We start from the raw sequence: 27,969 nt of genomic DNA, 5'->3' as shown, positions 1-27,969 counted from the left end.
TATTAGCTACTGTAATATCCCTAACTCTTAACTGTTCAAACTTTTACCATGATATTCACAAAAGCCATCAATGGAAGAAATCAAAGAATTATTGGGGTTCTAATCTGTTTTAGGAAGCACATTTAAAATAACATTAATTTTCTATTTCAAGTGAAGAAAAATCTATTTCCAAGTACTCTGAGCATCTCCTACTAGTGAATTGTTAATATAACCCTCATCCTAAATTAAGTTTCATTTTACCCTTCAACATGGCAGCAGACAGTGCAGTCCAAACATGTACAGTACAGTGATGACAGCTCCAGAGCATAAAAGCAAATTGTCAGTGCCTACCACGTACTGCATCCAGAGGTATTGGAAAGAAACGTAAATAGAACAGCTCAACCATGGCCAAATGTCTCAATTAGTTAATACTAAAATGTTAAGTTTTCACAAATTTTCAGTATTGCTTTACTTTTGGAACATAAAAGTCATACATTGTAACTACCATAAATGAATTCTAATCCTTAGGATTAAACAGAACGAGCACTCCAAGATGAAGACTTTTTAAAAAACATAAACTATATTATTTGAATGAATCATACTGGAATGAAAATGTATTCAAGCAGATAGACTTGGCTTAGGGTTCAAAATCTACAACACCGGTTAGTCTCAAATGCCTGTGAAGCAGGCCAGGTGTAGGACTGTGGAAGTGGAGCGCCCAGGCTTCACCAAACAGGGCAGCTACCACCTGGTTCTAACCAATCACTGCCACATAGGAAGTGGGTCCCAGTGTTGTCAAATCATCTGCTCTTGTAGGAGAAAACAAACCAGAACTTTAAAATCATATTTTAACATAAAATTTTAAAAGTTTAAATCTGTGTACAATTTTTCCATATAATTTGTATTTTATATAGATTTAATTTTTTTCCAAAGCTGTTATGATGAATACAGCTTTTGAGCTCAAATCTGGAGATTACTGGGAAGAAAGGACAGTGACAACAAAATGTATCTATGCACCATCCTAACTCAAAGTTCTACCCTAAAGCTCAACATGCAGTCACTCATTAAAGAGCTGTCTGCCAAATGCCTACTATGTGTTGGGCCCTGTGTTGTCATTAGTACCTGCACATATAATATATACCTAGTAGATTCCATATCTGTAACTCACCCATTTAATGAAATAATGTAATAAAAGTTGTTACAGCATAAAATCAATGGGGGATTCTTAATATTTACAATCATAGAAACCAGTATCTTTTCTCAAGTTAGTAAGTGAACATGAAACAAGAATGACATGACCAAGATTATAGTTTTTTTTTTGTCTCGAGATTGAAAAAACAAGAGAAAATCCTTTCATCATTTGGCTACTGCTTCCCAATCCAAAAACAAAAACATCATAGGTAATCATTACTCATTTCCTGTTCATAATAAAGTCAATCATTTTTAAGTACATTTGTCTCATTTACATGTCATGGTTATATGTTCTGTGAGCAAACAGCAGGCATGACTCTGGCTGGGAAGGTACATATTTATCTAAAATGTTGCGTACTAGAAGGTAACAAGGTGATACTCTAAGTTAAGTTCACATCGGTGACTGATAACTACATATGTATGTAGAGATACAGAAATTAATGTTTTCATTACTTTTCATGTTGCTAAAACAAAAAAGTGTATTCACTTCATTTCAACTAACATGGAGGGTCTACAAGTCAAGTAATAGATTAAAATAGACATTTATCTTTGCAAAGATCTTACCCTACACCATGGTTAAAATGAGAATAATCTGAATACATATTATTCGCACCCCTGAGAAGACTTATACTCTTAACAACACAGTAAATTTCCTCTTTGTTTTTCTATTTATTGCTTTGGAGCAATGTTGAATGAATCATTTGGAAGAAATTAATGATGTAAGACTAATTAGGCAAAAATAAAATTATCAATGACTCTTAGAAATTAACTTGAGGCTGAGGAAACTGTTTTTCATATATTCAATCTTCTGCAATCTTTTCCTGTTTGTGTAAATGACTTTCTAAATAGACCCAATGGATTATCCTGGCAGCCCTAAGAGCATGGAAAAGAAACACAAGTTTCTACATTTGAAATTCTGGGCAAACTTAAAAGGTACAAGTAAAATCAGTGATTAGCCACTTTTCCTGTGGTTTATAAGTGCACTTGCCAAACTTAGCTGTCTGGGTGTTTTCTTAGTACACAGGTTTATTGGTGGCGCCTTAACGACCATCCGGAGGCAGCTGGCTTCCTGCCAGGGATCAGACGCCTTTAGTTGTTGGATAATATAAGAATTAGATTATCAGCCGGGCGCGGTGGCTCAAGCCTGTAATCCCAGCACTTTGGGAGGCCGAGACGGGCAGATCACGAGGTCAGGAGATCGAGACCATCCTGGCTAACACGGTGAAACCCCGTCTCTACTAAAAAAATAAAAAAAATAAAAAAATAAAAAAAAAAACCAAAAAAACTAGCCGAGCAAGGTGGCGGGCGCCTGTAGTCCCAGCTTCTCGGGAGGCTGAGGCAGGAGAATGGCGTAAACCCGGGAGGCGGAGCTTGCAGTGAGCTGAGATCCGGCCACTGCACTCCAGCCTGGGCGAAAGAGCGAGACTCCGTCTCAATGAAAAAAAAAAAAAAAAAAAAAAAAGAATTAGATTATCAAAAGCAGTTAGAATTTGGTTAAGACTGAGGCCAATTTGTATCTAAGTGGTTCCTGTCAAATCTAAAATATGGTCCAATAAACGTATTTGGCTGAATACATCCATTCAATGACTAAATGCCATTGGCCACTATTGTGAAACTGAAGTCTCTTTTAAGGGATTCATGGTCAATACATCCTGTAGGTGTTCCACTGTCCAGTGCTCAGTGGAATACGAGAAGACTGCTTATAATCAAGGTTCACACAAGAGGAATTTAACATAGCTAGTAAGCAACATTCTCCCTTCTACTTTCAAAAGGAAAATTATTTGGCTGGGTGAGCTTAAAAGAAATGCTGAAGGCACACCTTAGGTTTGATTTAAAAACCTAAGTTGTGGTGCTGTCAAAGTGGTAGACCTCTATCAGATAGTTTTTAGAAAGAGCTCTTTTGCCACCATTTTGGCTTGAATTGCAGGGTTCAGGGAGGAATGCCTTTTCTTGCAGCTTCCAACAATGTCTTTTTTTCTGTTCTAGGAACTCTGAATTCACTTGCCAGCTGGTTTATTAACTTATTAACATTAACTTATTAACTTACTAACATTAACTTGCAAGTTAGAGTTGCATTTTGACAAAATGTAATAACCACTGCCACTTCCACCAAAGGAGCAGGGTGAAAATTCAGGTGGCATCACTCTTGTCATAGTCAACACAAATGGCACCTTTGGGAGCATAACTGCAGTGTAAATGGGACCTGTGGAGTTGTGGTGTGATGGTCCTGAGAGATTTCCTACAACTTCCACCATCACCTCTTCCTCTACCACAACTACTGCTGCCACCACCACCCATCATAACAAATGTAGCATCTATTACACACACTTCACTTTTATTATTCAACTAATTTTCAGAATTCTATCAAAGCATTAATAGTATTCCCACTTTAATGATGAGGAAACTAAGGATCAAAGTTGTAACTTGCCCCGGGTTGCAAAGCACGGACTCCAGGATTGAAATCCAAGTCTGACTAATTCTAAAGCCCATTCTGTCGATCATTACACGCCTCTTTAAAAGACAGTCTTACCTGGGGAACATAGTAAGACCCTGTCTTGACAAGAAATGAAATAAAAATTAGCCAGGTGAGGTGGTGTGCCCCTGTAGTCCTAGCTACTAGGGAGGCTGAGGCTGGAGGATCTCTTGAACCCAGGAATTTGAGGTTACAGTGAGCCATAATCAGGTCACTGCACTCCGGCCTGCATGACAGAGAAAGATCCTGTCTCATAAAAAACAAAAACAAACCAAGATAGTCTTGCTAATACCTTTTTTAAGACTTTCAAAAAATAGAGGTATGATTTTACCTACAATAAAGTGTACAGATGTTCAGCAAAGGGTTTGATGATTTTTAATGATGTGTACCCCCATGAAACCAAATCCTAAAGAGAACATTTTCCACACAGAACATTTCTATTACTGCCCCCAAATTCCCTCGTGCCCTTTTCTTGAAGCAATCACTTTCTGATTTCTATCACCATAGCTTAGTTGGCCCAGTTATTAAACTTCATATAAATAGAATAATTCACTTAGTATTCTTTTATGTCTGGCTTTGTTCACTCAACATAACTTTGTGAACAAAGTTAAAGTTATGGAAGAAAATTATTTAGCTTTGTGAGGGTTTACCCTTGGCCCAAGAAGATCTTATTAAAGTTTTATAAATAGGCCAAGTGTCCAGTGGCTCATACATGTAATCCCAGTGCTTTGGGAGGCCAAGGTGGGAGTATCACTTGAGGCCAAGAGTTTGAGATGATGCCAGCCTGGGCAACACAGCAAGACCTCATCTCTACAAAACATTTAAAAATTATCCAGGCCTAGAGGTGTACCTATAGTCTTAGCTACTTGGGGAGCTGAGGCAGGAGGATCGTTTGAGCCCAGGAGTTCGAAGTTACAGTGAGCTATGATTGTGCCACTGCACTCCGAGTGGGTGACAGAGTGAGATCCTGTCTCTAAAGTAAATAAATAAATAAATAAATTGCATTATTTAGGTAAATAGGATGATTTTATGAGGTTTTCAGACATTAAAGCTGAGAAAAGTTAATAGTCATCAAGATTCATACATAATCACATTCGAAATGATAAAATAATGAAAGAAAAAATATCTCAAATAAATTGCAATTTCCAGACAAACATCTATTCCTATATCAAATTTGATTTCTTAATTTATCTCTCATTATTTCTTTTCTGAATCTCTGTTCAGAAATAATCTTTTGTTACACACAATAAAATCTTTTTAGCACAAATAATCTTTTGTGTTACTGCCCTAGTCTTAATACCACAAAGTCACCTGTTTTACCTTGGTTATATTTTTATCTTTAAGAGCAGGATACACTTATTAAGTCAGTTATGCCCCAATAACCTTGTGAATAAAACATTTGAGAATTAAAAACAAATAAGGGTGTTACTATTTCAGTAATCCTCATCCAATTTCAGAAAAATCACTTCCCTAAAGCAGCAACTTCGCCTGAAAAATTCTTTATATCCCTAAACAGACAGAAAGAAAAGTGAAATTATGAGAAACCTATGGCAGTTTACTAGATATTGTGTGCTTTTAGTAGTTTAACACTGGTAATACTTGAAGGCCAAGAGTAAATGAATAGGATAATATTTTAAAATGTATACTTAATCAAAGTTTAAGGTACGTAAGCAATTAGGTAAGCTTGTGAAGAAGCTGACCAAAATACATACATCAGGAGATACAAGTGTTCATCTAAATTTCCTCTTTCATTTTTTAAAAGAATGTTTTATTAAGGTTGTTGAATGTATAATTTCCCATTTTGGAAATCTTTACTGTAAAGACAATTCTTTCATCCGATGACAAACAATATCCACACTGCTGGTGATTATTCTGGCCCTCCACATTGAATAAAATTTGGTTTCATTTATTTATTTATTTATTTGTTTGTTTATTTATTTATTTATTTATTTATTTATGAGACGGAGTCTCCCTGTGTTGCCCAGGCTGGAGTGCAGTGGCGCGATCTCAGCTCACTGCAACCTCCGCCTCCCAGGTTCAAGCACTTCTCCTGCCCCAGCCTCCCAAGTAGCTGGGACTACAGGTGCGTGCCAACATGCCCAGCTAATTTTGTGTGTGTGTGTGTGTGTGTGTGTTTCTTTTTGTATTTTTAGTAGAGACAGGATTCCACTGTATGTTAGCCAGGATGGTCTCGATCTCCTGACTTCATGATCCACCTGCCTCAGTCTCCCAAAGTCCTGAGATTACAGGCATGAGCCACCACGCCCAGCTGGTTTCTTCCTGCGACAAAAATTTCCATCTATAATTCTGAGACAATATTTAGTAATTTCTGCAGTGTTTGGTGGACCCTGCTGCATCAACAAATCTGGCAATTCCCTTCCCTCAGAATGCTGTGATACTGCAGAATAGTTGGACGGTATTCCTGCTGATTTCAAAGCTGATACATTGATTTTTAGGGTTGCCTCTTCTGTGGAGGAACACTGCCTTGATTACAGTACAGTAGCTTAACAGTAAGTCTTAAAGTCTGGTACTGTAAGTCCTCTAACTCTGATGTTTTTTAAAGTTGATTTTTGCAGTTCTAGGTCCTTTAAATTCCCATACAAATTATCAAATCAACTTGTCAGTTTCTTATTTAAAAATGTCTGCTGGAATTTTTATTGAGATTGCTTTGGATCTACAGCTGAATGTGGAAAGAATGACTATCTTACTATGTTTTCCAATCCATGAATATGGCACGTTTCTCTATTTAGGTTGTCTTCTATTTCGCTCAGCAAGGTTTTGTACTTTTCAGGGAACAGGTCTTGCACATCATTCGTTAGATTCATTTCATGTCCTCTGAGAATAACTATGGTTTTACTATTTCTTTTCCAAGTTTTATCTTTTATTTGCTTTATTGTACTAGTGGAGCATCCAATAAAATACTGAATAGAAGTGACGAGTGGATGGCCTCTTTGCCTGCTGTCCGTGTTAGAAAGAAAGTGTTCAGTGTGTCACCAATTAGTATGATTTTAGCTGTAGGTTTTTGATAGATGATGCCCTTAATCACATTGAGGAATTTTCCTTGGATATCTCATATTTTGAGATTTTTATCATTCACGCAAGTTGAGATGATCATATGGAATCAAGAGGAACATATGGGTTTTCTCCTTTATTTTGGTAACACAGTAAATTCTATCAATTAACATTTTTAACAGCTTTACTGAGATATAATTCATATATCATAAAATTCATCCATTTAAATAACTGTTCAATTCAGTAGTTTTTAATATATTTGCAAAATGTGCAATGTTCTAATTCCAGAACATTTTCATCACCTCTAAAAGAAACCCTGTGCCCATTAGCACTCACTCCCCATTCCCTTATCCCTACCACTAATCTACCTTATCTCTGGATTTTCCTATTCTGGACATTTCATATAAACAAAAATCATACATTATGCGGCCTTTAGTGTCTGGCTTCTTTTACCTAGAATAATGTTTTCAAGGTTCATCCAAACTACAGTATGTATCGGCACTTCATTCCTTTTTATAGCTGAAAATATTCCATTGTGTGAAAATTTCACATTTTGTTTATCCACTCATCAGTTGATAGGCATTTGGATTGTTTCTTCTTCTTTTTTTTTTTTTTTTTTTTTTTTGCTATTATGAATAATGCTGCTGTAAGTATCTATGCACAAGTTTTTAAGTGGACATATCTTTTCATTTTGTCGGGTATATACCTAGGAACGGAAGTGCTGGGTCACATGGTAACTCTACGTTTAACTTTTTGAGGAACTGCCAAACCGCTGTCCAAAGTAGCAGCACCATTTTTACATTCCTATCAGCGATATATGAGGGTTCCAATTTCTCCACATCCTCACCAATACTTGCTATTATTCACAATTTTTATCATAGCCGTGTTATTGGATGTGAAGTGGTATCTACTTGTGGTTGTGATGTGCATTTCGCTAATGACTACTGATGTTGAGCATCTTTTCCTGAGCTTACTGGCTATTTGTATATCTTCTTTAGAAAAATGTCTACTCAGATCTCATGCCATTTTATACCTTCTTATTGTTCAGTTGTAAGAGTTCTATATATGTTCTGGTACAAGCTCTTCACCAATTATATGATTTGCAAATATTTTTTCCTATTTTGTAAGCTTTTTTTTTTTTTAACTTTCTTGATGGTATCCTTTGAAGTGTAAAAGTTTTAAATTTTTATGATGTCCTATTTATTTTTTCTTTTGTTGCTTGTGCTTTTGGGATCATATCTAAGAAATAACTGCATAATCTAAAGACAGAAAGATTTACTCCTAAGTCCTCCTAAGAAATGTATAGTTTTAGCTCTTAACACTTTGGTTCCTGATATATTTTGAGTTAGTTTTTATACATGGGATAAAGGGCCCAACTTCATTCTTTTACATGTGGATATCCTTATGTTCCAGTATCATTTGTTGGCAATGACTGACTTTTGAAATGTTAAGTCAACTGTGCATTCCTTGGAAAAACCTTATTTGGTGTCCACACGCAATAATGCTGCTGGATTTCTCATCCCAAAATAATAACTTAATAAGCATCTCTGCATATATATTCATGACAGCTATTGGTCTGTAGTTATCCTTCCTTGTAACATCTTTGTCAAATACTGAGGTTACCCTTGTCTCATAAAATGGGTTGGAAAACAACTCTGCTTTGTTTTTCTGAAAGAAATGGCATAAGATTAATGTTATTTCTTCCTAAAATGTCTGATAGAAGATACCAGTGACACCATCTGGGCATAAAGTTTACTTTATGAGAATGTTTTGCTTATAGAAATTCGATTTCTTAAATATGTAAATGGTTACTTAAATTTTGGGTTTTTGTGTGTGTTTAGTTTGTTAAGTTGGTTGTTTTCAATAAATTAATAAATTTCATCCAAGTTGGTGCCTCTGTTGAAATGAAGTTAGCCATTTAATGCCTACAGAATCAGTGATCCTGCATTACTATTTCCTTTTCATTCTTGCTGTTGGTATATTTGAGGGTTTCTTTCTTTCTTTCCTAATCATTATTTCTAAAGCTTTATCAATTGCACTAATTTTTTTTTCAAAGAACTGCCTAGCTTTGTTTTTCTCCATTTTAAAATTTCTTTTCTATGTTATTGCTTGCATTCTTATTTTGATTATTTTCCATCTATTCTTCTTAAAGCTTCTTTTTTTTTTTTTTTTTTTTTTTTGAGACGGAGTCTCGCTCTGTCGCCCAGGCTGGAGTGCAGTGGCCGGATCTCAGCTCACTGCAAGCTCTGCCTCCCGGGTTTACGCCATTCTCCTGTCTCAGCCTTCTGAGTAGCTGGGACTACAGGCGCCCGCCACCTCGCCCGGCTAGTTTTTTGTATTTTTTAGTAGAGACGGGGTTTCACCGTGTTAGCCAGGATGGTCTCGATCTCCTGACCTCGTGATCCGCCCGTCTCGGCCTCCCAAAGTGCTGGAATTACAGGCTTGAGCCACCGCGCCCGGCCAAAGCTTCTTAAGATTACAGCTTAACTCACTTACTTTAAACTTTCTTTTCTACCATAAGTATTTAAGGACATACTTTTCCTTTTAATGTTTTAATTGCATCCTATAAATTCTGATCTATTGTTTTCATTATCATTCAGCTGAAAATAACTGCCAGTTTCTCTTGGTAAATATTCCTTATGAACTTGAAAATAATAACTTGTTGAATGTAATGTTCTATAAATAAGACTTTGGTCAAGTTGGGTCTATTATTCATATCCTTACTAATTTTTATTCAAGTCATTTACTATTGTATGTCTTATTTCATACTGAGAGAAAGAAGGATGTTAAAGTTTCCAACTATGATTGTAGATTTGTCAAGTACTTTTATTACTCTCAATTTTTGCTTCTTTTACTAGGCACATATACATTTAGAAGTTTTATACCTTTTGAATTGAATTGACCACGTTTTCAATATGAAATGTCCTGTTTTATCTCATATCTCCTATACTGACATTAATATAGGATATCAGTTTTCCTTTTTGAAAATTATTTTATTTCTAGTTTTTATCTCATTGAACTTTTTCTATTATTTTTCATCCTTCCTGGGTTTGAAATTATCTTTTAAATGATGTGAATATACCCAATGTCAATTATTTTATGTTTTTAATTTTTTCGACTGACATACTAATCATTTTATTTTGCTGACACATAATATTTGACATATGTATGGGACACACGTGATATTTTGTTTCATGCACACAATATGCTATGATCAAGTCAGGGTATCTGGGGTATCCATCACCCTGAGTATTTATCATTTCCATATATTGGGAAAATTTCAAGCTCCATCATCTAGCTACTGGAAATATATAATACATTGTTGTTAACTACAGTCAACTTATTCTATCAAAAATTAGAACTCATACTTTTTATCTAACTGTACAACTGTACCCATTGACCAATCTCTCTTCATTCCCTCCTCCCACTCACACACCCTTGCAAAGTTCTGGTATTTATCATTGTACTCTCTATCTCCATGAGATCAGCATTTTTTAGCTCTCACATGTAAGTGAGAACATGCTAAATTTGTCTTTCTGTGCCTGCCTTACTTCACTTAACATAACGACCTCCACTTCCATCCTTGTTGCAAATGACATGATTTCATTCGTTAATATGCCCAAATAATGTTCCATTGTGTATATATAGTACATTTTCTTGATCCGTTCGTCTGTTGATATACTCTTAGGTTGATTCTATATCTTTGCTACTGTGAGTAGTGCTGCAATAAACATGCAAGTACAGCGCAGGTATCCCTCTGATGTACGGATGTCCTTTTCTTTGAATAAACACCCAGTAGTAGAAAGGTTGGATTGCAAGGTAGTACTATTTTCGTTTTTTTGAGAAATCTCCATACTGTGTCCCATAGTGGCTGTATGAATTTACATTTCTACCAACAGTGTATGAGTTTCCTTTTTTCTGCATCCTCACCAGGACCTGTTATATTTTGTCTTTTTTTTTTTTTTTTTATACTTTAAGTTCTAGGGTACATGTGCATAACGTGCAGGTTTGTTACATATGTATACTTGTGCCATGTTGGTGTGCTGCACCCATCAACTCGTCAGCACCCATCAATTCATTATTTATATCATGTATAACACCCAATGCAATCCCTGCCCCCTCCCCCCTCCCCATGATAGGCCCTGGTGTGTGATGTTCCCCTTCCCGAGTCCAAGTGATCTCATTGTTCAATTCCCACCTATGAGTGAGAACATGCGGTGTTTGGTTTTCAGTTCTTGTGACAGTTTGCTAAGAATGATGGTTTCCAGCTGCATCCATGTCCCTACAAAGGACGCAAACTCATCCTTTTTTATGGCTGCATAGTATTCCATGGTGTATATATGCCACATTTTCTTAATCCAGTCTGCCACAGATGGACATTTGGGTTGATTCCAAGTCTTTGCTATTGCGAATAGTGCCGTAATAAACATACGTGTGCATGTGTCTTTGTAGTAGAATAATTTATAATCCTTTGGGTATATACCCAGTAGTGGGATGGCTGCATCATATGGTACATCTAGTTCTAGACCCTTGAGGAATTGCCATACTGTGTTCCATAATGGTTGAACTAGTTTACAGTCCCACCAACAGTGTAAAAGTGTTCCTATTTCTCCACATCCTCTCCAGCACCTGTTGTTTCCTGACTTTTTAATGATTGCCATTCTAACTGGTGTGAGATGGTATCTCATTGTGGTTTTGATTTGCATTTCTCTGATGGCGAGTGATGACGAGCATTTTTTCATGTGTCTGTTGGATGTATGCATGTCTTCTTTTGAGAAATGTCTGTTCATATCCTTTGCCCACTTTTTGATGGGGTTGTTTGTTTTTTTCTCGTAAATTTGTTTAAGTTCTTTGCAGATTCTGGATATTAGCCCTTTGTCAGATGAGTAGATTGCAAAAATGTTCTCCCATTCTGTAGGTTGCCTGTTCACTCTGATGGTAGTTTCTTTTGCTGTGCAGAAGCTCTTTAGTTTAATTAGATCCCATTTGTCAATTTTGGCTTTTGCTGCCATTGCTTTTGGTGTTTTAGACATGAAGTCCTTGCCCATGCCTATTTCCTGAATGGTACTACCTAGACTTTCTTCTAGGGTTTTTATGGTATTAGGTCTAACATTTAAGTCTCTAATCCATCTTGAATTAATCTCCGTATAAGGAGTAAGGAAAGGATCCAGTTTCAGCTTTCTACTTATGGCTAGCCAATTTTCCCAGCACCATTTATTAAATAGGGAATCCTTTCCCCATTTCTTGTTTCTCTTAGGTTTGTCAAAGATCAGATGGCTGTAGATGTGTGGTATTATTTCTGAGGACTCTGTTCTGTTCCATTGGTCTATAGCTCTGTTTTGGTACCGGTACCATGCTGTTTTGGTTACTGTAGCCTTGTAGTATAGTTTGAAGTCAGGTAGCGTGACGCCTCCAGCTTTGTCCTTTTGACTTAGGATTGTCTTGGCAATGCGGGCTCTTTTTTGGTTCCATATGAAATTTAAAGCAGCTTTTTCCAATTCTGTGAAGAAACTCATTGGTAGCTTGATGGGGATGGCATTGAATCTATAAATAACCTTGGGCAGTATGGCCATTTTCACGATATTGATTCTTCCTATCCATGAGCATGGTATGTTCTTACATTTGTTTGCGTCCTCTTTTATTTCACTGAGCAGTGGTTTGTAGTTCTCCTTGAAGAGGGCCTTGACATCCCTTGTAAGTTGGATTCCTAGGTATTTTATTCTCTTTGAAGCAATTGTGAATGGAAGTTCATTCACGATTTGGCTCTCTGTTTGTCTGTTACTGGTGTATAAGAATGCTTGTGATTTCTGCACATTGATTTTGTATCCTGAGACTTTGCTGAAGTTGCTTATCAGCTTAAGGAGATTTTGGGCTGAGACAATGGGGTTTTCTAAATATACAATCATGTCATCTGCAAACAGGGACAATTTGACTTCTTCTTTTCCTAACTGAATACCCTGTATTTCTTTCTCTTGCCTGATTGCCCTAGCCAGAACTTCCAACACTATGTTGAATAGGAGTGGTGAGAGAGGGCATCCCTGCATTGTGCCAGTTTTCAAAGGGAATGTTTCCAGTTTTTGCCCATTCAGCATGATATTAGCTGTGGGTTTGTCATAAATAGCTCTTATTATTTTGAGATACGTTCCATCAATACCGAATTTATTGAGCGTTTTTAGCATGAAGGGCTGTTGAATTTTGTCAAAAGCCTTTTCTGCATCTATTGAGATAATCATGTGGTTCTTGTCTTTGGTTCTGTTTATATGATGGATTACGTTTATTGATTTGCAAATGTTGAACCAGCCTTGCATCCCAGGGATGAAGCCCACTTGATCATGATGGATAAGCTTTTTGATGTGCTGCTGAATCCGGTTTGCCAGTATTTTAGTGAGGATTTTTGCATCGATGTTCATCAGGGATATTGGTCTAAAATTCTCTTTTTTTCTTGTGTCTCTGCCAGGCTTTGGTATCAGGATGATGTTGGCCTCATAAAAAGGGTTAGGGAGGATTCCCTCTTTTTCTATTGATTGGAATAGTTTCAGAAGAAATGGTACCAGCTCCTCCTTGGACCTCTGGTAGAATTCAGCTGTGAATCCATCTGGTCCTGGACTTGTTTTGGTTGGTAGGCTATTAATTATTGCCTCAATTTCAGAGCCTGCTATTGGTCTATTCAGGGATTCAAATTCTTCCTGGTTTAGTCTTGGGAGAGTGTAAGTGTCCAGGAAATTATCCATTTCTTCTAGATTTTTTGGTTGATTTGTGTAGAGGTGTTTATAGTATTCTCTGACGGTAGTTTGTATTTCTGTGGGGTCGGTGGGGATATCCCCTATTATCATTTTTTATTGCGTCTATTTGATTCCTCTCTCTTTTCTTCTTTATTAGTCTTGCTAGCGGTCTGTCAATTTTGTTGATCTTTTCAAAAAACCAACTCCTGGATTCATTGATTTTTTGGAGGGTTTTTTGTGTCTCTATCTCCTTCAGTTCTGCTCTGATCTTAGTTATTTCTTGCCTTCTGCTAGCTTTTGAACGTTTGCTCTTGCCTCTCTAGTTCTTTTAATTGTGATGTTAGAGTGTCAATTTTAGATCTTTCCTGCTTTCTCTTGTGGGCATTTAGTGCTATCAATTTCCCTCTACACACTGCTTTAAATGTGTCCCAGAGATTCTGGTATGTTGTATCTTTGTTCTCATTGGTTTCAAAGAACATCTTTTTTTTTTTGCTTTCATTTCATTATGTACCCAGTAGTCATTCAGGAGCAGGTTGTTCAGTTTCCATGTAGTTGAGCGGTTTTGATTGAGTTTCTTAGTCCTGAGTTCTAGTTTGATTGCACTGTGGTCTGAGAGACAGTTTGTTATAATTTCTGTTCTTGTACATTTGCTGAGGAGTGCTTTACTTCCAATTATGTGGTCAATTTTGGAGTAAGTGCGATGTGGTGCTGAGAAGAATGTATATTCTGTTGATTTGGGGTGGAGAGTTCTATAGATGTCTATTAGGTCTGCTTGGTGCAGAGATGAGTTCAATTCCTGGATACCCTTGTTAACTTTCTGTCTCGTTGATCTGTCTAATGTTGACAGTGGAGTGTTGAAGTCTCCCATTATTATTGTATGGGAGTCTAAGTCTCTTTGTAAGTCTCTAAGGACTTGCTTGATGAATCTGGGTGCTCCTGTATTGGGTGCATATATATTTAGGATAGTTAGCTCTTCCTGTTGAATTGATCCCTTTACCATTATGTAATGGCCTTCTTTGTCTCTTTTGATCTTTGATGGTTTAAAGTCTGTTTTATCAGAGACTGGGATTGCAACCCCTGCTTTTTTTTGTTCTCCATTTGCTTGGTAGATCTTCCTCCATCCCTTTATTTTGAGCCTATGTATGTCTCTGAATGTGAGATGGGTCTCCTGAATACAGCAGACTGATGGGTCTTGACTCTTTATCCAGTTTGCCAGTCTGTGTCTTTTAATTGGAGCATTTAGTCCATTTCCATTTAAGGTTAATATTGTTATGTGTGAACTTGATCCTGCCATTATGATATTAACTGGTTATTTTGCTCGTTAGTTGATGCAGTTTCTTCCTAGCCTCGATGGTCTTTACATTTTGGCATGTTTTTGCGATGGCTGGTACCGGTTGTTCCTTTCCATGTTTAGGGCTTCCTTCAGGGTCTCTTGTAAGGCAGGCCTGGTGGTGACAAAATCTCTAAGCATTTGCTTATCTGTAAAGGATTTTATTTCTCCTTCACTTATGAAACTTAGTTTGGCTGGATATGAAATTCTGGGTTTAAAATTCTTTTCTTTAAGAACGTTGAATATTGGCCCCCACTCTCTTCTGGCTTGGAGAGTTTCTGCCGAGAGATCTGCTGTTAGACTGATGGGCTTCCCTTTGTGGGTAACCCGACCTTTCTCTCTGGCTGCCCTTAAGATTTTTTCCTTCATTTCAACTTTGGTGAATCTGGCAATTATGTGTCTTGGAGTTGCTCTTCTGGAGGAGTATCTTTGTGGCATTCTCTGTATTTCCTGAATTGGAATGTTGGCCTGCCCTACTAGGTTGGGGAAGTTCTCCTGGATGATATCCTGAAGAGTGTTTTCCAACTTGGTTCCGTTTTCCCCCTCACTTTCAGGCACCCCAATCAGACGTAGATTTGGTCTTTTTACATAATCCCATACTTCTTGCAGGCTTTGTTCATTTCTTTTTCTTCTTTTTTCTTTTGGTTTCTCTTCTTGCTTCATTTCATTCATTTGATCCTCAATCGCTGATACTCTTTCTTCCAGTTGATCAAGTCGGTTACTGAAGCTTGTGCATTTGTCACGTATTTCTCGTGTCATGGTTTTCATCTCTGTCATTTCGTTTATGACCTTCTCTGCATTAATTACTCTAGCTGTCAATTCTTCCACTCTTTTTTCAAGATTTTTAGTTTCTTTGCGCTGGGTACGTAATTCCTCCTTTAGCTCTGAGAAGTTTGATGGACTGAAGCCTTCTTCTCTCATCTCGTCAAAGTCATTCTCTGACCAGCTTTGATCCGTTGCTGGCGATGGGCTGCGCTCCTTTGCAGGGGGAGATGCGCTCTTATTTTTTGAATTTCCAGCTTTTCTGCCCTGCTTTTTCCCCATCTTTGTGGTTTTATCTGTCTCTGGTCTTTGATGATGGTGACGTACTGATGGGGTTTTGGTATAAGTGTCCTTCCTGTTTGATAGTTTTCCTTCTGACAGTCAGGATCCTCAGCTGTAGGTCTGTTGGAGATTGCTTGAGGTCCACTCCAGACCCTGTTTGCCTGGGTATCAGCAGCAGAGGTTGTGGAAGATAGAATATTGCTGAACAGCGAGTGTACCTGTCTGATTCTTACTTTGGAAGCTTCCTCTCAGGGGTGTACTCCACCCTGTGAGGTATGGGGTGTCAGACTGCCCCTGGTGGGGGATGTCTCCCAGTTAGGCTACTCTGGGGTCAGGGACCCGCTTGAGCAGGCAGTCTGTCCCTTCTCAGATCTCAACCTCCGTGTTGGGAGATCCACTGCTCTCTTCAAAGCTGTCAGACAGAGTCGTTTGCATCTGCAGAGTTTCTGCTGCTTTTTTGTTGTTGTTTTTTATCTGTGCCCTGTCCCCAGAGGTGGAGTCTACAGAGACAGGCAGGTTTCCTTGTGCTGCTGTGAGGTCCACCCAGTTCGAGCTTCCCAGCGGCTTTGTTTACCTACTTAAGCCTCAGCAATGGCGGGCGCCCCTCCCCCAGCCTCGCTGCTGCCGTTTCGGTTAGATCGCAGACTGCTGTGTTAGCAATGAGGGAGGCTCCATGGGCGTGCGACCCTCCCGGCCAGGTGTGGGATATATTCTCCCAGTGTGCCCGTTTGCTTAAAGCGCAGTATTGGGGGGGAGTTACCCAATTTTCCAGGTGTTGTGTGTCTCAGTTCCCCTGGCTAGGAAAAGGGATTCCCTTCCCCCTTGAGCTTCCCAGGTGAGGCGATGCCTCGCCCTGCTTCAGCTCTCGCTGGTCGGGCTGCAGCAGCTGACTAGCACCAATTGTCCGGCACTCCCTAGTGAGATGACCCCAGTACCTCAGTTGAAAATGCAGAAATCACCGGTCTTCTGTGTCACTCGCGCTGGGAGTTGGAGACTGGAGCTGTTCCTATTCGGCCATCTTGCTCCGCCATATTTTGTCTTTTTAATAACTGCTATTCCAAGTGGGGTAAGATAATATCTGACTGTGTTTATGATTTGCATTTCCCTGATGATTAGTGATGTTGAGCATTTTGTCACGTCTGTCGGCCATTTGTCTTCTTTTGTGAGATATCTACTCACGTTTTTTGCCTACTTTTTAATGGGATTGTTTTTTTTTTTAAACATTGAGTTGTCTGAGTTCCTTGTATATTCTGATTATTAGTCCTCTGTCAGATGAAAAGTTTGCAAATATTTTCTCCCATTCAACTGGTTGTGTGTTCATTCTGTCAATTGTTTCCTTTCCTGTGAAGAAGCTTTTTAGTTTAGTAAGAGTCCTATTTGTCTCAGGTTTTGTTGTCTGTGCTTTTGAGGTCTTGGCCATAAAAATCTTTGCCTAAACCAATGTCCTGAAGTATTTTCCCTAGGTTTTCTTCCAGTAGTTTTATAGTTTGGGGCCTTACATTTAAGATTTTAATCAATCTTGAATGGATTTTTAGATACGAACAGAGACAGGTATCCAGTTTCATTTTTCTGCTTATGAATATCTAATTTTCCCAGCACCACTTATTGAAGAGGGGGTCCCTTCCCCAATGTATGTTCTTAGAGCCTTTGTGAAAAATCAGTTGGCTATAAAGGTATGGATTTCTGGATTCTCTATTCTGTTCTATTGGTCTATATGCCTGTTTTTATCATACTGTTTTGGTTACTATAGGCTTGTAAGGTATTCTGAAGTATAGTGTGAAGTATTCAGCTTTGTTCTTTTTGCCAAGGATTGCTTTGGCTATTTGGGCTCTTTTGGGGTTCCACATAAATTTTAGGGTTGTCTTTTCTATTACTGTGGAAAATACAATTGGTATTTGGTCAATAGGGTTGTTTTAAAGATATTAATTCTTCTGATCCATGAGCATGGGATGTCTTTCCATTTGTCTGTGTCCTCTTCAATTTCTTTCATCAAAAGTTTGCAGTCTTCCTAGTAGAGGTCTTTCATCTCCTTGGTTAAATTTATTGCTAGGTATTTCTGTTTAGTTATTGTAAATGGGATTGCCTTCTTGATTTCTTTCTCCAGGCAGTTCATTATTGGTGTATTAAAATGTTACTAATTTTTACATGTTGATTTTGTATCCTGGATCAGGAATTTCCCTTAAGCAAGGTTTGGGATCTGAGTCCAGGTGAGACTCTAGAGAATTCTCCATTCTTATAGTCCAGGCACCAGCATTCTAACCATGGGAGACTTCTCTTTGTTTATAGGGAAGCCATCAGCTTTCCATGATGCTAAGGTGTTCGTTTTGCTCTTTGTAAGCTCCTCCAGATTTCTGGGCCATGGAGTATTTTTTCACTCTCTTACCCTGGCACTAGGCTTCAGTACAACATTGCCTTGCCCTTGATGAAGGCCCTGTACATGCTGGGAGCAGGAGAGGGTTTTAAAACTCTCTTTTGCTTTAACCCAGCCTTCTGCTGCAACTGTGTTGCAGTTGATAAAGGACCACTATTGCTTATGAGTTGTCTTGCGGCTCTCTTGCTATGCCTCTAGTCTTTCTTTGGCCACTGCCATGTATTTGGTGAAAATCTTATGCACCTTAATGAAACACTCACAATTCTTTGCTCTGCTCCAAGCTTTTGGTGTGTTGCCACTTGATGAAGGCCTCATAGAGAAAAACTGGTGGTGTGTATAAGCTCTCTGTGAATGGAATGTCTCAGGATTTTAATCTGTTACACCAGCTCACACATGGCCATAAAAAGTTCATTAAAAATTTGGCTGATTTATCTTTATATACCTCTGTGTTGAGTTTGACTCCTCCTCCTGCTGCTCTGCCAGGGAATAAAGAAATTGGAGGTTTTTGTCTCCTAGCAAGGGCTTGTCTCTTTCTGGAATTTAGTTTACTTAAGTTTTTCTCTACATATTAAGTTCTCTGGATACTTTTTAAAAATTTATGATTCTATAGATTATGCAGCTCATTCACATAGATGGGAGTAGAAGCAACAGTCTCTCATAACTTTCTTCATTCTAATTAGAAGTGGAGTTTCTTTTCACTTCTTTTGATAACCCCCTCTTGTGTACGTCATGTTTTATATTTAAGTCTTCCTCCTAAGGCTTTATGTGAGAGGTAAGTTTTAAGCCTAGCAAAAAGCACTCAGAAATCTCATCTCTGATATCCTTTGTAAATATACATTCACTGAGTTTTTAAAAAGAGTCCTGGAAACCATCTTCATGAAGATAAAACATGTTAGAACACAGTAGATAGTACATTGGTATTGCAAAACTCCTACTGAAAATTGAATAGCAACATATTTGTTTATGTAATCTGGAATGTTGAATTTGGAATTCTGCAGACTGGAAGCAACATCAAGGACTTAATGGGGTCTAGTCATCTGTATTGAGACAGATAAGGTTTTGCTTCCTCATTCTTATCATATCGTATCACAGGAAGGGCTTAAGGCGAACTAAGGATTTCTTATGCTCATATGACAGATGAGACCTCTGGGATCCAGAGGCAGAGTGATCAAACCACAGCTCACAGTGTGCATGGAGTGGGAAGGCAACCCAGGCTCCAACTTCCTGGCACTGCACCCATCCCAATACTTATTTATTTTAACTGCATGACCCAAAGAACTAGTCAGATGTACCAATAATAGAAATCCTGGCACGACGTCATGAGGTTTGGAAGACTTCATGGCATTAAAATAGAAAATGTTAAAAACAAAATGTAAATATCATTGAGTTACCACCCAGTGCCCTGTGCTTTCCCTAGGTTAGGGAAATATGGTTTGGACAACATCTGTCCTGTTTCACTAGCATGTGTCAGAGTATGACACAGGGTTTGTCACACAAGGCAGAGAAGCATCACAAATAAGTATTTGTTGGGCGACAGAGCGATACTCCGTCTCAAAACAACAACAACAACAACAAAATTTGTTGAGTAAAAATTTTTTTTAGAAAAGCTGAGTAATATAACAAAAAACATCCTAAGAGGACAGTACCTTGATCATGAAAAAGCTTAATCTCTCTTAGATCCCACTGGAAAACAAGGAACTATTATAGAAATATTTTGCAAAATATTTGTAATGGGATGTGTTATTATCTGAATTTTGGTCATTCTAGTCAGGAATTCAAAACGAGAAAAAGGCAATAGTTTGGGGGAATGTAATCATTCATCCAATGCAGACTTAGTTATAAACCAAGGGTGATATTTTTTGAACTGCATCATTTCAAGTACAAGGCCCAAAGAACTAATCAAATGTGCCACAAGACCCAAGAGTGAAATTTTAAATTTTTTAAATTTGAAAATAATTTAAGAATTACAGAATAGTTCTGGGAAGATCTATACATCCTTTACCAAGGTTCACCTACTTTTGCTCCATTTTGCTCCATTTGCTTTGCAATTTGCTATTGCTCTATCCATCCATTCATCCACATAATATATTTTTCTGAACCACTGAGAAAATATTGCCTATATTATAGCCCTGTACCCCTAGATGCATTAGTATATATTTCCTAAGAATAAAAATATTATACACCACAGTACAGTAACCAACCTCAGCAAGTTTAACAATGATATGACACTTTTTACTATCCATAGTCCAATTTTGTAAATTGACCTAATAATGCATTTATAGCATTTTTCCGATATAGGATCTAGTCTAGGACCAGTTACTGCATTTAGCTGTCACATCTCTTTAGTATTGTTTCCTCTGGAATATTTCTGCAGCCTCTGGTCTTTTATGACATTGATATTATTGAAGAACACGGTTCTTTTTTTCTTTCTTCACAGAATGTTCCTCATTTTAAATTTGTCTGATGTTTCTTCACAGTTAGGTTCAGGTTATATATTTCCAGATGGAATACTAGACAAGTGATACTGTATCCTCAAGTTATGATAGCCAGAGGCACATATTGTCCATCTGCCCCTCATTGGTGGTATTAATTTTGATCACATGGTCAAGGTGTTGCCTGGTTTCTCCATTATATAGTTATTATTTTTCCCTACAACTAATAGGAAGTCTGTGGAGAGACACTTAAAAGACTATAAAATAGTCTGCTCCTCGTCAAGGAAATTTTTATAACAGTATTTTCACTGTAGTTATAAAAAGTGACCTCCACATAATAAAAGAAACCTAATTTCATGTATGATAGTTGAGTAAGTTCCATGCCAGTTTTAACATCTGTTTCTATTACAGTAGTCCATGCACACTGGGTGTTTATTAAAAACTCTTCATTAACTGTCTGCTATCTGGGTAGGATATGGGCAATCTGTTTTTAAAATCCAACTGGTACCGATGCCCTAATTTTGACTCCTTAGAAAGAAATCTTCACCTTATGCTATCAAAGCAGTTTAGAAATTAAATTAAATGATTTAATTGCAATAACATTCTTTTAAAAAGGAGACTTGTAAAAGAACCTAGCTCTATTCATATTATATATGCATTCTGGTTACAATGATATTGATTATTATCCAGCCTTTTCTAAGCAATATGATTTTTAGCTAAGCTTTAATTCAAGGCTTTAACTTGGATTAAACACAGCTAGCTCATACACGTTCAAATGGCCAGGTGGCTTCAGTTTCTGAGTTTGGTAACAAGCAGAAGGAAGACAATTTTTGAAAAGCAGGGGACAAGTGTTTTAACTTTTTAAAATAGTTTTTAAATTTTAAATATTTTAAGATGCCTTCTTACTCATTGTGCTACCATGGCTCTCAACATTATGGAGGAACATGCTTCGGAAACCAGTCACGATGCTGAATGGGTATGCCACTAGTTAGCTCAACTATTCTTTTATAGAAGTGAGGAAACCAGAGGGAGAAGAAGGTCCAAAGCTTAAACAGAATACAAACATTGTTATTGCCCCTTTTCGCTTTTGAGCTCAGCCTCTCATCTACAACTTTGTCTTACTTGCAATACAAAAAAAAATTCTAGCATTTATAACAAAAGAGGTAATTTTTCTTTTTGATCAATAGAATTTGGCAGCCAAATCATTCGTGTTTTTGTTTTCAGGTTTTCTTTTTTTCTTCTTTTTTTCTTGAAAGTATTTGTAGTCACAGGCTCAAAGGGGAAAGGAAGGAAGAGGGATTAACTCTCCTCAAGGAAGGTCAAAAACATAATTTACAAGAGAAGCAAGAGTACCAGCTGTATCTGCTGGCCCAGTTGACTACCAGCTGGAGAATTTACCAACAATAAGAAAACCATGTCTACCAGATGTCAAGCAATATAACTGGAGGCCAAATATCTTCGGGCTCATAGCAGGACTCTCCACTCTTTACTACCTATATTTCACGTTAAATAGTAAGGTGTTTTTCACGGGCCACCAGCAAGGATAACAAAAAATTTCCACACAAGGGACTTAATAACATAATCATACCCGACCAGACTGGCTTCAGTGCTGAAGTCCACTTCAAACATGCTCTTGTGTTAAAAAGCAATCTTGGTTCTGAATCATTATGTAAGGGGACAGAGAAACTGAAATGGCTGTAAGCTACCCGTATGCAAGGATTCTTGGGGTTTATCAGGCTTGTTTCCCGTATGGGAACTGTTTTGTCACTGAGAAGAAATGAATCTGAAAATATGAATAACCATTTTCATACTTATTCATTAAACCTGTGCTGTTCAATATGGTAGCCATGAGTCACATGTGACTATTTAAATTTAAATTAAGTAAAATTTAAAATTCAGGTCCTCAATCAAACTAGCCACATTTAAGTGCTCAATAACCACATGTGGCTAGTAGCTTCCCTGTTGGAAAACAGAGATACAAAATGTTTACATCACACAAAATTCTATTAGACAGTGCTGTTCTAAACCCTTAAATCACCTTTAAAATAGGTAATTGTATTTCCATTCTATATAAATTATGAAACAAAGCAATCTTTTACGTATTCTCTTAGAAAATAGGTCTAATCTACTAACACAATATGAATATTGTACCAGGTGAAGGTGAAGCAAAGGGGGAGGGTGGATCTCAGTAATATTTTCACAATATAAGCCAATCCTTGTCTGAATAAATGTTCTTTATACTACTCACAAAAGTTCTGTGGAACTACAGGCTGGCTCAGGATGGGTATTACATGACAAATAAGCAATAAAGTGTTCTTTATTATATTTATCCTTTATCTATGATTCAATCTGTATCAGACAGTTCATATCAGAAGTTTTCCTATTTTATATGTCAAAATGTGCAAAATAAATCATTTCCTTTAAAAACAAGGCTGCCCAGCTTCACAGCTTTAGAACTGAGGGACTTCAATGCCAAGTAAACATCACAGGCCACAGCTGTTTCTAAAAAATTTATGAACAAGAAGAACATGAGGCCAATATAAAATAAAATCCACAAATCAAGTTGCTTACTCCAGGCTCAACCATCATGAGTCCAGGGAAGCCAAGCAACTCCGGAGACGGTACGTGGATGCCTATGTGATTACCGTAACTCACTGAGGATGTGGATGCCTATGTGATTACCGTAACTCACTGAGGGATGAGTGCCACGGGCATGTGGCACATGGACAAAGACCTTTGATTCTGCCCACGAAGACACCATGTCAGGGCATGACAGAACACACTGAAAGATCAGACGAGTCATACTTGCAAGCATGTCAGCCACCTGTGCCATTAAACATGCAGGATGGGTCAAAGCTTGTTTGACTCAGTTTCCTTTATTCCAACACTCCTTGCAGAATCACCCATCTGCAATCATCTCATCAGCTTCACTCCCATTTTCTCTTCCCAAATCCCAGTTTCCTCTTTTCTACTTATTCACAATGGGCAAAAAGGAAGAAGCTGGGGGCTGTGGGGGAAGGTGGGCAGGCTTTTCCTAATGCTCCCTTGCTATGTCACCAAAAGCAAAATAGACATGCTGGTTTTCTCTGGAGCTGTTAGCATTGTTAACTGTTCTTATTCAGATTCTTATAAAGATCACAGAGCTACTGCCCAAGAAAAGCTGAAAAAATTCATCCACATCAACTTAGCTGGTTACAGGTTTGTGCGATGGCTACAAGGTTTTCAGGTTATGACCCAGTTTTTTCCCGCTTACCTTGGCTTTCCCATCCTGGGCTGACATATATCCAACACACATGCTCTCCGTCGTGTGGCTCCACAGAAATTCCACTGCCGTAAAAAGAGAACACAAATAGGCACATTCAGATCACAGATGGAAAATAAATCTTTGCTTTTTAATAGAACAGGTAAAGATAGCTTTATATTTAACACACTCAGTTCCCCACTTTCCATTTGCTCCTTCATAAATGTCAAGATGATTTATCACTAAAACTGTGTAATGCCATTTACTGTGAAATGAAAAATGTATTTCTTTCCTGTCAAAACTTATGATTATTACATGTAAAATAAATGCTCTTCTGTTTGACTCTTGTAACATTAAATGCACACACACATTCATACATGCGGTATACAGTGATTTAGTAAATGTAATATTCCATAGTGTGGTTTCTTTTAAAACACGCGCACGCACACACACCCATCTTAAATTCTTTTTTTATTGAGATGGAGTTTCGCTCTTGTTGTTGAGGCTGGAATGCAATGGTCCAATCCCAGCTCACTACAGACTCTGCCTCCTGGGTTCAAGTGATTCCCCTGCCTCAGCCTCCTGAGTAGCTGGGATTACAGGCATGTGCCACCACACCCAGCTAATTTTGTATTTTTAGTAGAGACGGGGTTTCACCATGTTGGCCAGACTGGTCTCGAACTCCTGACCTTAGGTGATCCACCTGCCTTGGCCTCCCAAAGTGCTGAGATTACAGGCATGAGCCACTGCACCCGGCCCTTAATTTCTAAATACCATTCTCTACAAAAAAAAAAGAACCAGGATTCTTTGGAGAAATGTCCCTTCCAGAGCTGGGGCAGAGAAAACATAAAATGAATCTGGAACATCTTGTTGTACCAGAAAAGTAAGGAAATGCTCAAAGAGTAAAGGGGACTTATCAAAAAGATCCAGGGGTCAATTCGAAGGGCTCTTACTGGCAAAAATCTGTGCCTGCCAAAATAAATAATGAGAGTAATGAGTTACAACCACTGAACAAAGTAGGAACCAATGAGCCCATACTGATCCAAACGAATAAATGGAGGAGAAGACAAAGCTCTTCCTTCAGCAGAATGCCAACTAATAAGTATAGAAAAAATAACAGAGTTAGAAGATAATGGTTGCTAAAACTAGCAGGTGGAAATCTGAAGAGGGACAGGCTATTTAAATAGCTTCAAAGTATCTCTCCAAAAAATTCTTATAACAGGAAAAACTGTTAGTTCACTGTGGACACCCTTGATGGACTCCAACTTAACTCAATGAACAAAGCTACCACCACCAATTAAGGCACAAATCAGCACCATGTGCCTTTTGATAAGATACCTTGAGACACAACACTTCTGTGGTATTTGGTATTCCTGACAAAAATGCATAACCAGAATTGAATGAGGAAACATCAAACAGACTTGAAATAGTAACACTCTACTAAATAACTGGTTTGAATTCTTCAAAAATGCCAAAATCAGAAAACACAAAGTTGAGAAACTTCCTGTTTAAAGAAGGCATGACAACTCAACACAATGTGTCATCCTGGATTGTACCCTGGACTCAGTGGTGGGGGGAGATGTTGTAAGGGACATTATGATAGACAATTGATAAAGTTGGAAAAGGGACTATGAGTTAGACAGTAGTGTTATATCAATACTAAAAGCCATGACTTTGATAACTGTACTGTGATTATTTAGTAGAATGGCCTTGTTCTTAAGAAATACTCACGCAAGTATTAGGAATAAAGGAGCCCGATGTCTCCAATTCACCCTCAAATAGTTCAGGGGAAAAAATGCACTTATTTATTTGTGTGTATGTGTGTATGTGCGTGCTTGTGTGCGCATAGAGGGAGGAGTGTGTGAGGATGGGAAAACAAATGGAGGAAAAGGAAAACACTGGTTGAATCTGGGAAAAGGAATCATGGATGTCCCTTGCACTATTCTTGCAACTTTTCTATATATGTAAAATTATAACTAAATAAAAAGTTACAAAAAGAAAACTATAAACATCCAGGGATGCACACAAAGCTCTGTCACATTCAAGTACATAGCATCAAAATTCTGAGTTTTCGAAGGCATTTTTAAAGTTGTAATGTACTCCAATAAAAATTTCAAAAGTCCCTGATAATAAAACGGCATTGCTCAACACTAAACCTTGTCCCCCAGGCCATCCATCTGTTTATATCTCTAAGCTAGTTAAGCCTGGAGAGAAGTGTTTGAGTTGAGACCCAACTGTGTGATCCATGATCCTAGCCTCTGAAGGCTTTGCCAGACATATGGGGAAGAAAGAGACAGTAAGGGGCAAAATGGAGTTCCTCAGTTACATGGCTCATTCCTCATCATTAATTAGTTATCAAACCTGCCAACCTGCTCAACAGACGCTCCACTGAAGAGTGCAGGAAAAGTGTCATGCAATGAAGCAAGTTCTCTTCACCGGATGTTTTTTCATCCACACACATCTGCTTTGAACTTCAAAAATCTTGACATCCAGAGCAAGGTCTGGGATAGTCTAACTTGCCTAACACAGGAAAGGCACTCAAGTCTTACTGAAGTTTCCTAGAGTAGTGACAATAAATTGTATTCAAATACAAAGTTAAAGCATTTCTAAAACTGCACCTTTTCCTCATGTCCCAAATATCAAGGGGGCAACGCCTCAGGAATTAGCCAAGAAAAATCATAAAAATATAGCCAATATGACCATGAGAGCAAAGGATAAAGACATTACCCTTTATTTTTTAAAGATCATTTTAATGATTTTTAAATGTATTATTCTCTCTATAAATGTAGTCTGCTTTCAAAAAATAGAATAAACATAAAAATTTAGACTTACAAAAGAGGATAAATTAGGGTACACTGATTACCTTCATTCAATAATTATTTTTATATGAATAGTTTTCAATAAGATTTCTAGATATAGTGTCTAGGAGTTTTTAAAGAAAATAACTCCATGTCTAAAAATTCATTCTTCACTGTTTTCACAAACATTTATCCCATCCGCCAGTAAAAGGCAAAGCATTGTACTGACACATTTTTTAATAATGACACTTCAAACCAGTTATCAGTCATTAATTCATGCTAGCTTTAAAATATCAGAAGAAATTGTCTAGGATTTAAATTACAAAACACTTTTAAAGAGAAATTATTTCATTACTTGTAGTACATGCACAATGCAAGTTAATTTAACAAATTATTTCTTAGTGGAAGACTTCAGGGAAGTAGGACAAGGAGGAGCTAACACTGAGAATCTATGATGTGCCAGGCATTCTCTTTCATAGCAGAACTCAGCAAAGCAGAGATGGGGAACCTGAGGCTCAGAGAAGGGAAGCAGTATGGCTTAAGTCATTTTACTAGGCGCACAGACTGGATTTCAAGCTGGACTCTGGAATCACAAAGCCTGTGGTATTTCATTGTTATATTACTCTGAAATCTACTCAGTATAAGTATTTATAAGCGTGTAACAAGTATAAGGATTTATACTTGTTACACATTAAGAAGACTAAATTCCTTACAAACACCAAAAGACACGAAACATCAAACACAAACACCAAACACAACTCTTAAAACATTTTAAATCTCTCTTAAGGAAAGCTTTTAAACTATAACGAAAGCCAGAGACCATAAAAGATGGCCAAGATCAATATATTTGACTAGTTAAAAAATATTTATAGTGCTTTCTTTCTTTCTTTCTTTCTTTAAGACAGAGTTTTACTCTGTCACCTAGGCTGGAGTGCAGTGGCACAATCTCAGCTCACTACAGCCTCCACCTCCCAGGTTCCAGCGATTCTCGATTCTCATGCCCAGCTAATTTTTGTATTTTCAGTAGAGACAGGGTTTCACCATGTCAGCCAGGCTGGTTTTGAACTCTTAACCTCAGGTGATCCGCCTACCTCAGCTTTTCAAAGTGCTGGGATTACAGGAATGGGCCACCTTGCCTGGCCTGTTTATAGTGTTTGTTTTCGCCATTTAAGTCAAGAGATGAATGACAAATTTGGGGAAATATTTGTAATTCATAGCATAAAAGGCTAATTTTCTTAATATATAAAGATCCCCTACAAATCAATAAGAGGCAAATATCCACAGAAAATGCAAAAAGGATATAAAAAAAGGGAATATGAATGGCTGTAAAACATATGAAAAGATAGTTTACTCATACTAAAAGAAATGCAAATTAA

At 37.7% G+C, this 27,969-nt stretch overlaps 1 protein-coding gene across 3 annotated transcripts in view; it reads right to left on the bottom strand.

The window, feature by feature from the left end:
• Positions 1-27,969, bottom strand: part of TASP1 (taspase 1) — a 276,754-nt gene that overhangs the window by 12,207 nt on the left and 236,578 nt on the right. For all 3 annotated transcript variants that reach the window (XM_010355262.2, XM_030915488.1, XM_030915489.1), the window contains one exon: positions 23,808-23,881. In XM_010355262.2, the coding sequence (XP_010353564.1) occupies positions 23,808-23,881 (74 nt within the window). The remainder of the gene's footprint in view (positions 1-23,807; positions 23,882-27,969) is intronic.

This window comes from Rhinopithecus roxellana, chromosome 13 (genome assembly GCF_007565055.1).
Source record: "Rhinopithecus roxellana isolate Shanxi Qingling chromosome 13, ASM756505v1, whole genome shotgun sequence".
Taxonomy (NCBI): Eukaryota; Metazoa; Chordata; class Mammalia; order Primates; family Cercopithecidae; genus Rhinopithecus; species Rhinopithecus roxellana.
Note: the sequence above shows the minus strand (reverse complement) of the source record. Positions and strands in the feature narration are given on the sequence as shown.